At 38.6% G+C, this 14849-nt stretch overlaps 1 protein-coding gene across 1 annotated transcript; it reads right to left on the minus strand.

The window, feature by feature from the left end:
- Nucleotides 1-458: 458 nt before the first annotated feature.
- Nucleotides 459-13938, minus strand: NKX3-2 (NK3 homeobox 2). The gene is made up of 2 exons (XM_068267563.1): nt 12920-13938; nt 459-1604 (listed from the first exon to the last, which is right to left on the minus strand). Exons 1-2 carry the CDS (start codon nt 13290-13292, stop codon nt 1129-1131), a joined length of 849 nt encoding a protein of 282 aa, XP_068123664.1. The 5' UTR covers nt 13293-13938; the 3' UTR covers nt 459-1128.
- Between the last annotated feature and the right edge of the window lie 911 nt (nt 13939-14849).

The raw sequence follows: 14849 nt of genomic DNA on the forward strand, positions 1-14849 counted from the left end.
TTCCATGAAAGCAGGAAGTACACACACTGCATATTTATTGCAGGATTAGTATCAGCTGTAACAAAAATATGTTTTTCTTTAAAGATTACTATGATGTTGCTTATCCTTTATAGCAGAGAGTAAGTTCTGAGTTAAGGTCCACTTGAAAGCACTGTAAAAATGGCAGAATCTGATCGGTTGCCAAAGGCAACAAGAACATTTTTTTTATATTAATGGTGGAGGCCTAAATCTTCTTCTGCTGCCAGTTAACTAGATTAAAGTCAACAGAAAACAGTCCAAATGCAGTAAAACAAGCTGCGTTTTACTATTAGCAAAAATTATACAATATAGGAAATGGTGTTATTATTATTATTGGTGCTATCAATAATAATAATCATAACAGCATTACATCGGCCAGCACATGGCACCAAAGAAAGTAGTATGAAAAGAAAGATACAAAGATGCAAGTTTATTGCAGAATAACACACAAGACCTTCTTGCTTCAACTGCAGTTTATAAATTAGAAAAACAAAGTATAGCATCTTAGAAAAAACTATTCACAATGAACCCTTGTGGAGCTCGGTCCCTGCTGTGTGGTCGGGACTGTCTATAGAAAAAGTAGTCCAGCTTTTTTTTTTTCTGAAGAAGGCACTGTCTTACCATCAACAACTCTCTGTGGTACCACAGGAAAAATATTCACATTGCATATGAAAAATACACATTTGTAATAGGAAAGTGCTAAAAAAAAAAGTCTCAGACTCTGCTCATCAGGAGGGAATGTGGGGTTCTTGTATAATGAGGGGAATATGCCAAAAGAATAGGGGCTTTGGAATGTCAGAACCCCCCTGTGATCCTGTATGAAGCCCCCATACGTTTATTTAGGGACCTGAATGTCCTGGTCTCTGTAGCCTTCTCGCAGAGCAAGGCCAATCCATAAAAATATATGTAGCTATAATATATAAAGCCTATACATAGTCCAGACATGGATACCATGGAGAAAGCCTGCCTAGTAGTTTCAGCTTCTCCTGCACAAGTCTGATCTCTTTGAACTTGTGACGGAGTCAGCAGGCTGACAGAGGATTACAGCACTTCCCCTGATTTTCATCAGTAATAAATACTTTTTTTCCCCTAATAAGGCCATTTAATTCTTTAAGGAGTCCCTCCTGTGCAGGCTGCCGCTGCTGCTGCGGCCGCTGCAGCTGCCGATAGTGTCCAGCCAGGCAGAGCACAATAGTAAGGGTAATAGTAAGGGGGCTGTAGTGGGACCAGGGACGGTCGTAGCACCTCTCCAGGCTGGTACTGTCTCTGATCGTCCCTCACCAAGACTTTGACTGCCACCTTCTTAGCGGCCGGCGCCGTAGCCAACATATCTGCTGCCATCTGCCTGCGCTTAGTCTTGTAGCGGCGGTTCTGGAACCAGATCTTCACTTGGGTCTCTGTCAGCTTGAGTGAGGCGGCCAGATCTGCTCTCTCCGGGCCGGACAGGTAACGCTGGTGGTTAAAGCGCCGCTCCAACTCAAAGACCTGCGCGTGAGAGAAGGCCGCCCGGGAGCGTTTCTTCCGCTGCTTGGGTGCCTCCAACAGCAACTGCTCGCACTTTGGGTCCTCATCTGGGGGGCTTGGCTCTGGGGGAAAATCGTGGTCAGTCAGTAAGTAATTCAGTAATAGTCAGCAATTTATGCTACTAAACAAACAGAGATTCAACAAATACAGGAAATTATTTTTTTGTTTTTTTTGTTTTGTTGTTTTTTGAACAACTGAATCAAAATCTCTATAGAAGCAATTCAAGTTAATATCACATATGCCTGAATGAGCGACTGATATATACATTAGTATGCAGAATAGTTCTAGGAGTGGAACATACTGTAATGTAAATGAAATATCCTAATTAATCAAGGAAATAAAACTGTATCACTAAAAAAAAATCAAAATCAATGCATTTGTTAGCTGATACAGTAATAAATAAAATTAGCAATGCAAACAATAAAAAATAAAAAATAAATAAATATATATAAATATATATTTTACATACAGTAAATAGTTTAGAAGGAAAATTTCGTTTTTTTTTTTTAATCGGTAACTTATGAAAAATAAGCCCGATGTATAGACCTGAAAATTTGTGCAAAAGTGAGATGTCACCATGGCAACAAGCCAACTCTCAGTTAAACATTAATGCTGTCTAGTTGCTACTGGTAACAGCTTCATTTTTTCCAGATTTTATAAACGGATCCTTATAAGGTCATAGATGTGAGGAGATCCACTAGACAAGTTATTTCTCTTTTATGCACATTTTGCATGCCTGGTCAACTGGTGAAGTGTGTGTGTGTGTGTGGGGGGGGGAGTATTATTATTATTATTATTTTAGTATTTATATAGCGCCGACATATTACGCAGCGCTGTACAGTGTATATATATATATTGTCTTGTCACTAACTGTCCCTCAAAGGAGCTCACAATCTAATCCCTACCATTGCCATATGTCTATATTATGTAGTGTAAGTACTGTAGTCTAGGGCCAATTTTTTTTAGGGGGAGCCAATTAACTTATACGTATGTTTTTTTTTGGAATGTGAGAGGAAACCGGAGTGCCCGGAGGAAACCCACGCAGACACGGAGAGAACATACAAACTCTTTGCAGATAGTGCCCTGGCTGGGATTCGAACCAGGGACCCAGTGCTGCAAGGCGAGAGAGCTAACCACTACGCCACCGTGCTGCCCACTATGCCACCGTGCTGCCCAGTAGACATAAACAGGTCGATTCATTAAGCTACGCTTAAGCAGCACAAGTTAAATTCACATCGCAAGTTAAAGACTCCACGTGGTAGTCCTGTGTAGCGTGCACTCCTAAATTACGCACTCTCCTTTCATCTGCCGCAAGATGTGAAGTATCGTGACTGCAATACTTCACTAGCGTGGCCACTACTATGTTAATTGACATAGCAGCGGCCGCACTAATGAAGTATTGTGGTCGCGATACTTCACATCTCATGACAGATTTAGGCCTCTTTCACAGTGGGACATTGAGTTCGAAGCGACGTTAAAGTCGCACAACCTTCCCCTAACGCAGCGCATGTAGGTTATGACATTGGATGTTATTTTGCATAGCGTTATGTATCTCTTGGTGCGCCGTTTTCGTTGCATACTGATGGAATGAAAATGGCGCATGCGTTACATTTAAAAAAAAAACAAAAAAACATTACTGAGCATGTGCAACACACATAACGCAGCAAATGTATTCCTAAGCACACAGCATGCAGCACTTTCTAAATATTGCTACAAGTTACACACAATGCAACGTGTGCACTGTGAATGTCGCACAGACTTTGTATTGCTGTGCGTTAGTCTGCGTTATAATTTTTTGTAACGTGCGACTTTAACGTCCCACTGTGAAAGAGGGCGCCTGGTACTTGAAAGCAGCGTACGTAATATAGGAGCGCACACGCTACGAAACACTACCACACGTAGCTTGCGCACGTAGATTTTTAACCTCGCGCTGCTGACTTTAACTCGCGCTGCTATAGCAGCACAGCTTAAAGGGAACCAGAGAGGGTCAATAAAAGATATTATACATACCTGGGGCTTCCTCCAGCCCCATACGCACAGATCGCTCCCACGCCGCCGTCCTCAGCTGCCTGGATCCGCCGGTACCGGGTCCCGTCATTACCGCCAGTCGTCCAGTCGGCTGGCGGACACGGCCAATTCTCCGCATCACAGGGGGCTCCCTCCATACAGTTACGCGTGTGGCTGCCTACTGCGCAGCCACATGCGTACGTGTATGGAGGGAGCCCCTGTGATGCGGACAATTGGCCGCGTCCGCCGGAAGTGACGGGCCCGGTACCGGCGGCTCCAGGAAGCGGAGGATGGCGGCGTGGGAGTGATCCAGGCTTATGGGCTGGAAGAAGCCCCAGGTATGTATAAAATCTTTTACTATTTTAACAAATCATTCCTCTCTGGTTCCCTTTAATGAATCGACCTGAAAATAGCAGATTCCCTTTCATGTGACTAGTTACCTGAAGTGCTAGACTCAGTAGGAGGATGAAATGGCAATTTAGTTACCTCCATAAGATATAAATAACAATAACATTTCTATAGCGCTTTTCTCCTATAGGACTCAAAGCGCTTAGGCTCTCTCAGATTCAGTAATTGGTAGTAGGATGAAGTATTCACACAACAAACAATAAAAATTATATTTTTGTATTATTAGGCTCATTCATTACTATTATTCATCGGTGGTGATTTAGCAGGGTAGCCTGCGCTATTCTGTGATAAGATAGTGTGACCCCACAGTAACCAGCTTTCCCCACAGTACCATGAAATCTTGCTTTACTGCAGCAGGTTGCTGCCTTCTGCACATCATCAATGCTCTTTTGTAAAACAACCGGGACTTCTTATAAAGCAAGCCTGAGGGATCACATGGGGTCTCTGGTAGGACAAGACCCTTAAATAGATTTGATAAGTCCTTAGAAACCAATCAGCTTCCAGCTGTCATTTTTTAAGAGTCAGATTTAAAATAAATCAAAGACTAGCTGGAGTAAGTAGTGGCCAGTAAGCTATACATTTACTCATATGAGGCCCTATGTGACGACTGGGAGTACAATTGTCTGAAGTGCTTATTATAGCTGTCTGCACAGCACAGAACTCTGACTGGCCAGGGATATGTAGGCAGGAAACATAGGAGAACAGCAGTCATATTGTATTAGAGATGGATGGTAGTGGTAGACAGATGGATGGATGCATAGATAGATAGATACTGTAGATAGATAGATAGATAGATAGATAGATAGATAGATAGATAGATAGATAGATAGATAGATAGATAGATAGATAGATACTGAAGATAGACAGACAGACAGACAGACAGACAGACAGACAGACAGACAGACAGACAGACAGACAGACAGACAGACAGATAGATAGATAGATAGATAGATAGATAGATAGATAGATAGATAGATAGATAGATAGAAAGATAGATAGATAGATAGATAGATAGATAGATAGATAGATAGATAGATAGATAGATAGATAGATAGATAGATAGATAGATAGATAGATAGATAGATAGATAGATAGATAGATAGATAGATAGATAGATAGATAGATAGATAGATAGATAGATAGATAGATAGATAGATAGATAGATAGATAGATACTGAAGATAGATAGATAGATAGACAGACAGACAGACAGACAGACAGACAGACAGACAGACAGAGTGCACAGTATAAGCATTTAAAGAGGAATTAATGCGTAACATTTTCTGCATACTTGCATAAGCATCCGCATACACTACGCTTCGCACTACGGGTAATTGCGTATTTTAACGCGTAGTCCACGAAATGCATACGAAGCAAATATTTGAATTCGAAGCCGTAGTTTGGCGAAGCGTAATTGCGTAAAACTACACGTAGTTCCAGCGTAGCGAAGTTGGCTGACTACGACCATCCCTGTATGCACTTACTGCCTTAAGCAGGATTCTGTGCGTAAAGTAGTACACACAATGAATAGAGCATAATGCATTGCATGCAATGTACTGTATTCTATCTACTTGTTGTGCTATTTAAAGCAAACTAAAAAAATAAATAAAATAAAATACAAATTCTAAATGCTTTGTTTGCAGCAATAAACATACTTACAGTACAAGGCGGCATTGTTTTTTTCAGCAATTTTATATAAGATGTGTACAGGAAAATAGTGGAAGGATTTGCTCAGATGCAGAAATGGATTAGGTACACACTGCTGCGTTTGCGCTACATTTTTACAATTGCAAGGTCTTTTGAAACATCATGAAAATCGTGATGACCTGTACACTGGTGCGATGCGGTTTTAGAAAAATGCAATCGCAGCGACTGCTACTCTTTTTAAGCGATGTGTTTCAAAAAACACATGAAAAACACAATGGGCTTGATTTACAAAACGGTGCTAACTTTAGCACTGGCCCTTAGCACGTCTAAACTCAGTTGAAATGTGAGAAGTAGTGATCGTGCGCAAAGTACCGCGCGCAAAGTTTTGCGCGCACACTGCACAGAGCGCAGGGCGCTCTGCGCGAAGTGCCCACTAAAGCCTATGGGACTTAGCGCGCGCATAGGACTTTGCGCGCGCAAAACTTTGCGTGCGGTACTTAGCGCACAATCTGATTGAGAAAACTGGTGCTAACCTACTTAGCACCCTGGTTAGCGCGCCTTAAGACTTTAGACGTGCTAAGTAGGTTAGCACCTCTTAGCCCAATGCGTGCGATTCAGTGGCAGACAAAGCCAACAATGGGCCCCTATGCAGAATAAATGAAGTGGGCCCCAAGTGAGTGGGCGTGGTCATAACAGATTATGGTTGGATCCAAACAATACCGATAAGTAAAAATAAATGTAAACGTACATGGGACTAGGTCACATTCTGTAGGCACTGTATTAATGTAGCACACATTTTAAACTTGTATATGACTTGGGCACGAGTTTCTCTGTTTTTCTTGTGTTTCAGAGAGAAATAAATGAATAAAAGTCTAGAGGATAATTTGGCCCTAACTAGTGCAATTGCATAGGCCTTAGAGGATATGGGGCCCGTGTGTGGCTGAAAGGCCTGCACGGGCCTATGTCTGCCTCTAATGCAATTTTCATTGCGTTTTTTAGGTAAACAATCAGGAAACCAGGAAAAGATAACCTCAGCAAGATCGCAAGCGCACAAATATCGCAAGTGGAAATTTGATTAAAAATGCAATCGCATCGCAATGCGTATGCGCTTGCGGTTTTCAGTGTGTACAGGCCCTAAGATGAAATGGGGCCCTAAGCAATATAACAGTTTAGGCCCAACACTGATGGTCACCTGATTTTTGTAGTAAGCTTTGGTGGGGACTAGCATCCAGTAGGCTCCTAGACTTTCTCCAGGCCCTAGGCAACTGCCTAGGTTTGCCTTGTGGATGAACCGGCTCTGTTCAGAGATATCTGCTGGGAACAAGTGAACGCCAGACTATTGAACATTGCTGCTCTTTCCATAGATATAATTATGTATAAATAAATAAGGAGTGTAGATGACAAGCCTGCATACAGGCACACTTCATGTTATGACACAGAAGGATGAGGCAACCCCGCCCAGTCTGATTTACAATTCAAAAGGTGGAGAAACACAGTATACAGCAGGATCAGCTATGGAGCGATGGGATATCCATGGCATGCATAGCATACATGCCAGATTAGCCCTGTGGGTTTATCCTGTACAGTTAGTGGCTGGAGTACAGCACTACAGAGCTCCCCAGTACTAGGCTGGTGTGAGGGGTGTCAGGCAGATCCCCCTCCACAGCTCTGATAGGATGATGATTGTTTTCCAGGAGGTCAGAAGTTAATTCTAGTGAGGGAAGTTGACATTTCAGCAAGGGGAAAGGGCAGGAGGTTATCCAGTGCTGTGTCCTCTCCCCCTGTGGGCAGCCATAGGCCAGGGCAAAGCTATTAATATCGTGTCATGTACTGCTGGTTGTGTCCCACCAGAACACCTTACCCCCTAGCCCTACTGATAGAGGAACTCAGCAACATGCACTGTGCCTGGGCTGGGCAGGGCTTCATATAATAATTAGAATATTATTCATAAAAATATATAAAAACTAGAATCTATGGCGATCACTCAGTGGAATGGAGCAGTCTGTTTTGAATTGCAAGTAATGTGCTAGTTATAATTATTTAGTATTTATATAGTGCTGATTTCTTCCACAACGCTGTACAGAGTATATTGTGTTGTCACTAACTGTCTCTCAGAGGGGCTCCCAATCTAATCTCTACCAAAGTTACATGTCTATATATGTATTGTGTAGTAAATGTATCATAGGGCCAATTTAGGATGAAGCCGATTGATAAATCTGTATGTTTTGGGGATATGGGAGGAAACCGGAGTGCCTGTAGGAAACCCACACAGACACGGGAAGAACATACAAACTCCTTGCAGATAGTGCCCTGGCTGGGATATGAACCATGGAGTGCTAAATCTGCTACATTATTCTTGTAATTACACACGTGCCTCTATCCATGTTATCTGCATGTGAATAATAGATTTCTATCTATCTATCTATCTATCTATCTATCTATCTGTTGCACTTCCCTCATCTGTAAAACTCAAAAACAAATCCACTATTGACCTTCCACAGACATAATAGGATGCTTTTCCTCAGACTATAGCTGTGGTGAAGTGAAACAGCACACAACAGATGCACAATAGGAATTTTATAAACTCCTCCCTAGATAACTGTAACCACTCCCCACATAGTGACAGCACGGTCATAGACGAAACAGTGTCCATGGAAATAAAAACGTCTCCCTAATTACGGTAATTAACTTTTCACTTTGATTCATGAAATGATTGGTAACTTACGGACAAAAGAAAAACTCATGTTTATGTGAAAGTGGCAATAAACTGTGCGGAAAGTGACTTTTAAAAATGTTAGTATTATTCCCTCTAATTTGTTATTATTCCTATGAATGTGATTAGGAATATTAGCGCTATTAGTGGCGGCATAGATCTAACCTATAACGCTAAAACCAGAAGAGGTCTACCAGTGTATCGTTGTTACTTTTCTTTTAAAGTAATACAAGTAACAAAATAAACAATATATAATAAAAATAATAATAACATCAATAACTATTAGTATTATTTTTTAAAAATATGTGTAATTTATCTTGAATTAATCTGAGTAAAACTGATTTTAAAAATAAATAAAAACACCTTATATGTATTATTTTTTTTATATGTATTTTAATTCTGGAAAATACCATAAAATTGTAGGTAAACTGGCCAAGACTTTTGCCAAGAAATATCCATTTTTTAAAATCACTGTTGAGATTTGAATACAATATATCTGCAAAGAATTATGGGGTCTGATGATTAAATCAGTTATTTTGCTCTGAGGGGGTTAAAGGGGGACATGAAATAATTGATAAATAAGATTTATGCATTCTAACATTGCATTACAGTAGGGAAATATTCAACCACCACTCACGTAGTTGCTATATTTGGACTCTGTAAGTGAGAGGTCACTTGCATTCTTGCACTGTCGATATAATTAATTATTGTACTTTGGGGCAGGTACATATGATACAATGTGTGATTGTGCAACAAGAGGTCTTTCATTTCTAAACAAAAATAATTGACTGCTTACCAATGCCTAATTACTTACATAATTACATGCTCGCATTATTTATGCACCACAGTTGTGCAGTTTAGAGGACTCATATTTAGATTGACATTTTGCATAGGCTTGTAGTACAGGGCTATTTCTGAACAATTTATAGCAGCAGCGTATACCCGCAATGTATGGAAATACACAGCTGCAAATCATGTACTTAATCATTGAATTGCCCATTGGAGTTACTACCACTGAAATAATGAATGTATTATGGCACTGTAATGTGTGTGCAAGTCATGTAAACATCATAAGAATTCATTCCTGTTTGCATGGTAAGGAGTGTAAGTCATATGATTAATATCAGCCTGCATGTTCATATGGAGGTGAAAGATAGAAACATGTATGTCATCTATGCTTTGTACTGTTTGTAGTGATTTTCTGCTTCTGTGGCGCTTGTAGTCAGCCTATATTTACAGTCTGCTCTGAGTTCTGCTTCTAGAAGGGGAAAGTAAAAAAAAAAAAAAAAGACAGAGAGAGTTGTTGCCTTAGCAACCAAACAACCAACCAACCACGTTTCAGCTTTCAGTTTATGGAAGTATATGAAAAAATAAATCATATTATGAAATGAATGTATCTAAATCGATTATATTACCAAAAAATATAACTAGCAAAAAACAATATATGCTGAAAACCAAAACACCCTTCACAATATCTAGGTAAGGTATAAATATCACTAACAATGCTAACAAACTTTTTTTTAATAGAAATTTGTTTCTTGGCTGGGATCTTTTCCAAACAATCTCAAAGAAATTACTAAACTTGAATGTACTTAGCTGAGCCGGCTAGCAGCCTATATGATTCTACCATAGTTACCATATCTCTTCCGCACAATTATTATACTAATTTCTAAATAATTCTTTACTGATCGGAAGTCAATGAATAGTTCATAAATACATATGAAGAGGAAAAAATCCTCATCTCTCAAAACAAACCATGCAACTTCATACTAAGTTAGGGGGCTGTTGTAAGCCTATAGAATCCTATAGAACTGTAATTGTCTTAGAGAAAGCTACATCCGTATGGCAATATAACAAAGATAAAATATGGATTCAATTGCATAACTGATTTTGGCTTAAAAAAAAAAGTGTAAAGCCATCCTGGCTGCTACGGTCTGGTTTAGAGAAAAGACTTCCCCATATTATACTGTAGACATCATATTGAAATACTGGCATTCATTTTGGTTTAAATTACATGGCAAAGCTTTTTATATCTTTGAATACATCACTGCCTAAAGGTGGTCACACACATTTATTATTATTTTTTTGATCAGACACATCTGATCAGTTTTTCTGCTTAATCAAATAATTTGAGGGATTGAACCAATATACCATATATTTCTGATTGAGTTTCTTTTTTTAAAGATCAAATAAAGCATTTTGTTTTTATATTCTGTCAAGTTTTGATCATTTTTTTAAATTAATAAACCAGAAAAATCCAAATTTTTATCAATTGGATTTTTTTTAAATTTCTATTATAATCGTTTGCTTTGATTTAAAAAAAATGAGACAGTCAATTGATTTGATTGTATTGTGTATAGCCATACATGATACAATTGATCGACTTTCCATTTTTTTTAAATGATGTAATGATGTATTAAATGATGTGCTTTAAAACAAATAGAAAACAATGTTTTTTGATTGAGAAAAAAACTACTGATTTTTCCATTTTTTTTAATAAAAATATGTGTTGCAAAAAAATCACATAAAAATACAAAATGCTTGTTTAATCTTATTTTAATTTTCAAAAAAATCAGTCATAATTGTATGATATGCACATAGAGAAAAAAACAAAGAGACGTGTGATCTGTCTAGGTTCACCATATCAATAGTGTATGATATATTGGTTTGATTTTTCAAATTATTTGATCAAGTGGACAAATGTCTCTGGTTTAAAAAAATCCAAAAAGTTGAATCGTGTGACGCTACCTTTAATTCCATTCCAGCAATTAAAGATTATTTGAATATATATATATATATATATTTTTTAAACATTCAAAATACATGGTTAGGTTTTAAAACTAATACTTGCTCTATCTTATTAATGTATTCCTTAATTCTTCATTGTGAGAATACAAATTCATTTTATCAATGACCTTCTTGGTATAGTTTACTAAATATTATTTTATGCAGGGATGTTTATCCAATTGTTGGCAAGGATGTAATTTTTTGTAATTGCAAGTAAGTTATTTAACATTTTATAGCAATGTCTCAAAATAATGGCATGAAATATTTTATAATCTTAACAAATTACCTAGTACAGTTGGCTCTATACATCCATCTTTAGCTCTACTACACATAGTTAGTGATAACATTCCAATACTAGATAGATACATAATATCCCATGTGTTAATAAGTACAAGGAAACGTATTGCAGAATATTGGAAATCTAGATAAATACCTACTATAAGTGAAGTCCTCTGTAACATGGACTTTCATTTTCATATGTTATACCGTACGTTATGGGGAAACATGTCTGATTTGAGATGATCACACAACATTGGGTATTAATATGCCACAATTCAGCATTACATTAAGATTATTAATCTTGGAATATATATTCCAAAATTAAAACTATTATTATGTGATCTTATTTTAACGAACATATTTTGAAGTGTTCTCTTTTTTTCTAGGTTACCTTAGTGCACATATCATAGGTTTTTATTTTTATGTAAGTAATGTTCTATTCACAATATTTGTTGATTTTTAATATAAAGGTTTTTATAACTTATTAATACTAAAACAAAGATTAATGTAAGGCCTGATGCAATGGAATTTACATTAGGTTATACCTTTTACAAGTAACTCTTCAATATATTATTTTAGTTCTATTTATGACATACTTAAATATAAGAATACTGATGGAACCTTTTGATACTGTTGACCTTCATAAATAATTTATGTCAAGTTAATTTATATACATATTAAGTATTTTTCATACCTTAAAGGCTATTTTATCACATGATATGTTTAAATTTTAGTCATAAGTTGTGATAGATGTTAGACTTATGATATCAATGATAAAAATAATTTATTTAATGTTATATTCTATTTTTTTTCAAAAACATAAAACAGAAGACACGAAACAGGAATACAGATGAGCTGCAATGATCAATTTCTTGCATTTTTCTATTATATTTCTACCCAACAATTCTATACCTGCACTTCTACAGAGATAATGTTACCACATACTGTAGAGGGCTGATTTTTTTTAACTATCTGCAATTGATATTAAATATGGAAGGGACAATTGTACATAAGGTGTTTTATATATATATATATATATATATATATATATATATATATATATATATATAGATAGATAGATAGATAGATAGATAGATAGATAGATAGATAGAGAGAGAGCAAGAGGACGGTTTGTGTATGATGTTTAAAATATAAAAAGTCGAAGAAGGAAGATCTGTGTACACTGTCTGTATATATACTATTTAAAGTAGATATATATTTTTGGAAAAGGGTAGGTTGTAAATTTTGTAATAGCCATGCATTGGAAATGAGGGGGTATTTGTGTGTAATTTTAGGAGAGTGATTTTGGTGGAATGTATATAATATATAGTGTTCGCACAATTTGAAAGGGCGCAGGCTGCAATATATGTGTAATTGTACTTTAGGCAGAAAAAAACAAAGACGGGCTAATACAAGCAGCCATTATAACTTAGGTTTCAGGGACAGGGGTCTGAGTGATCAGATAGGAACTGTGTCCCAGAACGACCCCAGCCCAACAGCCCCTGAGAGTTATCAGCTGCCCCATCCCCTGTCCTACCTGTCCCATTAGCTGCAATCTCACAGTCACTGCAGCCCGGGGTCTCCTCCTCTTCTTCCTTCTTGGGTCCATCTTCCAGAGGTCGCTTACTGCCCCTAGGCCCTGGGCCCTCCATCGTCGGCCTTCCAGGGTCCCCCTCCTCACTGAGGGCTGAGTCCGAGTCCCAGCCAGCCTGCTCCCTTCCTGCCATCCCTCCCTGAGTAGATGCCAGTCCTTCTGCCTCCACCTCCCCGAACAGCCTCCAGCAACAGGAGGGGGTGCTGGGGGGCAGCAGGCGGCCCAGCCTGGGGTAGGAAGCCCCACGATCCTCCTTCTTGTTCAGGATGGCCTGGATGGAGAATGAGGTCAGGGTGCTAGCGTTCCTCAGAGCCATCTGCGGGGGGAGGGGGGTATTCAGGTGGATGGGGACCTTTCCTATGGTCAGATTAGATCAGTGATGATCCCAGACAGAAGAGTGGGGTGAACATTCGCTTGGTTATCCAGGTATCTCCAGGAAGGGGCGCACCAGACGACTTCAACAGGCAGGAACAAAGGAGAAGACTATCCCAAACTGGGGAGTTTCATAACATCAGTATTGCTGCCTTAACTCCAGAGGCTGTGACAGCAGGGAGCTGCCCCCCTCCCCCCCAGATACAGCCGTCCTTGTCCCAACCAGGATGAGTCCGTTGTGATTCCAGATAGAACAAACTTTTGTGGAACTGCTGCTGCACCTCCGGTGACTGTAGAAGTGCTCTGGGCTGTCTTGTTATAGCAAAGCAAAAGCTTCCAGCTGCGCCACTGTGATGTAGAGCTCTGGGCTGTCCCTCTACACTCTTCTATGCAAGCAGCCTCCTCTGCTCTCTCTTATACAGCCCCTCAGTGCTCTCTTATACAGACCCACTGTTCTCTCCTATACAGCCTTTCAGTGCTCTCCTATACAGCCTTTCAGTGCTCTCCTATACAGCCCCCACTATGCTCTCCTATACAACCCCTCAGCACTCTCTCATACAAGCTCCTGTCCACACAGGCTGAGCTCTCTGCACAGGGATTCCGGGCAGTGGATGCTCTCTTTGCACTTTCTTCTCCCTCATTGCTCACCTGTGAGTGACAGCTCTAAACAGAGCTCTCTGATTGGCTGGCTGCAGGGATAAGGCTTCATGGCATTGGTTAGACAACTCCTGGGAATGCTATCCATATACTAAGGCTAGAGAGGATGTGTTAACCCTTCACTGATCAGCACTGATCAGCATCAAAACATAGATCTCCCTTCTTGTGATGGAATAAGTCAGATGTGTGACATTATCATCAAAGATTAAGCACAGACTGACTGGATGCTGAGAGATCTGAGAGCAACTCAACACAGACGGACAGCAGATGGTTGTTTTCTTGCTCAGACAAAATAGGCTGTTAATTGAATGATAAGGAGTTTGCAGGAATAAATAACAACATTGGCAATAAACCTATAGACTTGAGTAATACAAAAATATACAATCCTCTCATAAACAATAAATTAAAGCAAATCTATAATGATGATTGTATGCATTGGGCAAACAGATTTTGACTACTTAGTAGTTTCCTAAGTGCAAATGTCTCTCTCTGCAGATATATATATATATATGTATACCGGTATATATATATATATATATATATATATGTTTTTTTTTTGTTTTGATTTTTATTTATTTATATATTTTTTATTTTTTTGCACAGACAAAAATATTTCTTTTACTATTTCTAGCATGTTAAGAGTATTCGTTTGGCTGCTGAATGTTATTACTGTTATGATATGGTGTGCTTCTCTCTCTCTCTGTATATATTTGTATATATTGCACTGTATATACATAATACATATATACATATGTATATACTGTATATTATTATCATTGATTTACAAAGCGCCAACATATTCTGTGGTGCTGTACAAAGTATAAGTGTAAATATGTATATACAT

The sequence above is a fragment of the Hyperolius riggenbachi genome, chromosome 1 (assembly GCF_040937935.1).
Source record: "Hyperolius riggenbachi isolate aHypRig1 chromosome 1, aHypRig1.pri, whole genome shotgun sequence".
Taxonomy (NCBI): domain Eukaryota; kingdom Metazoa; phylum Chordata; class Amphibia; order Anura; family Hyperoliidae; genus Hyperolius; species Hyperolius riggenbachi.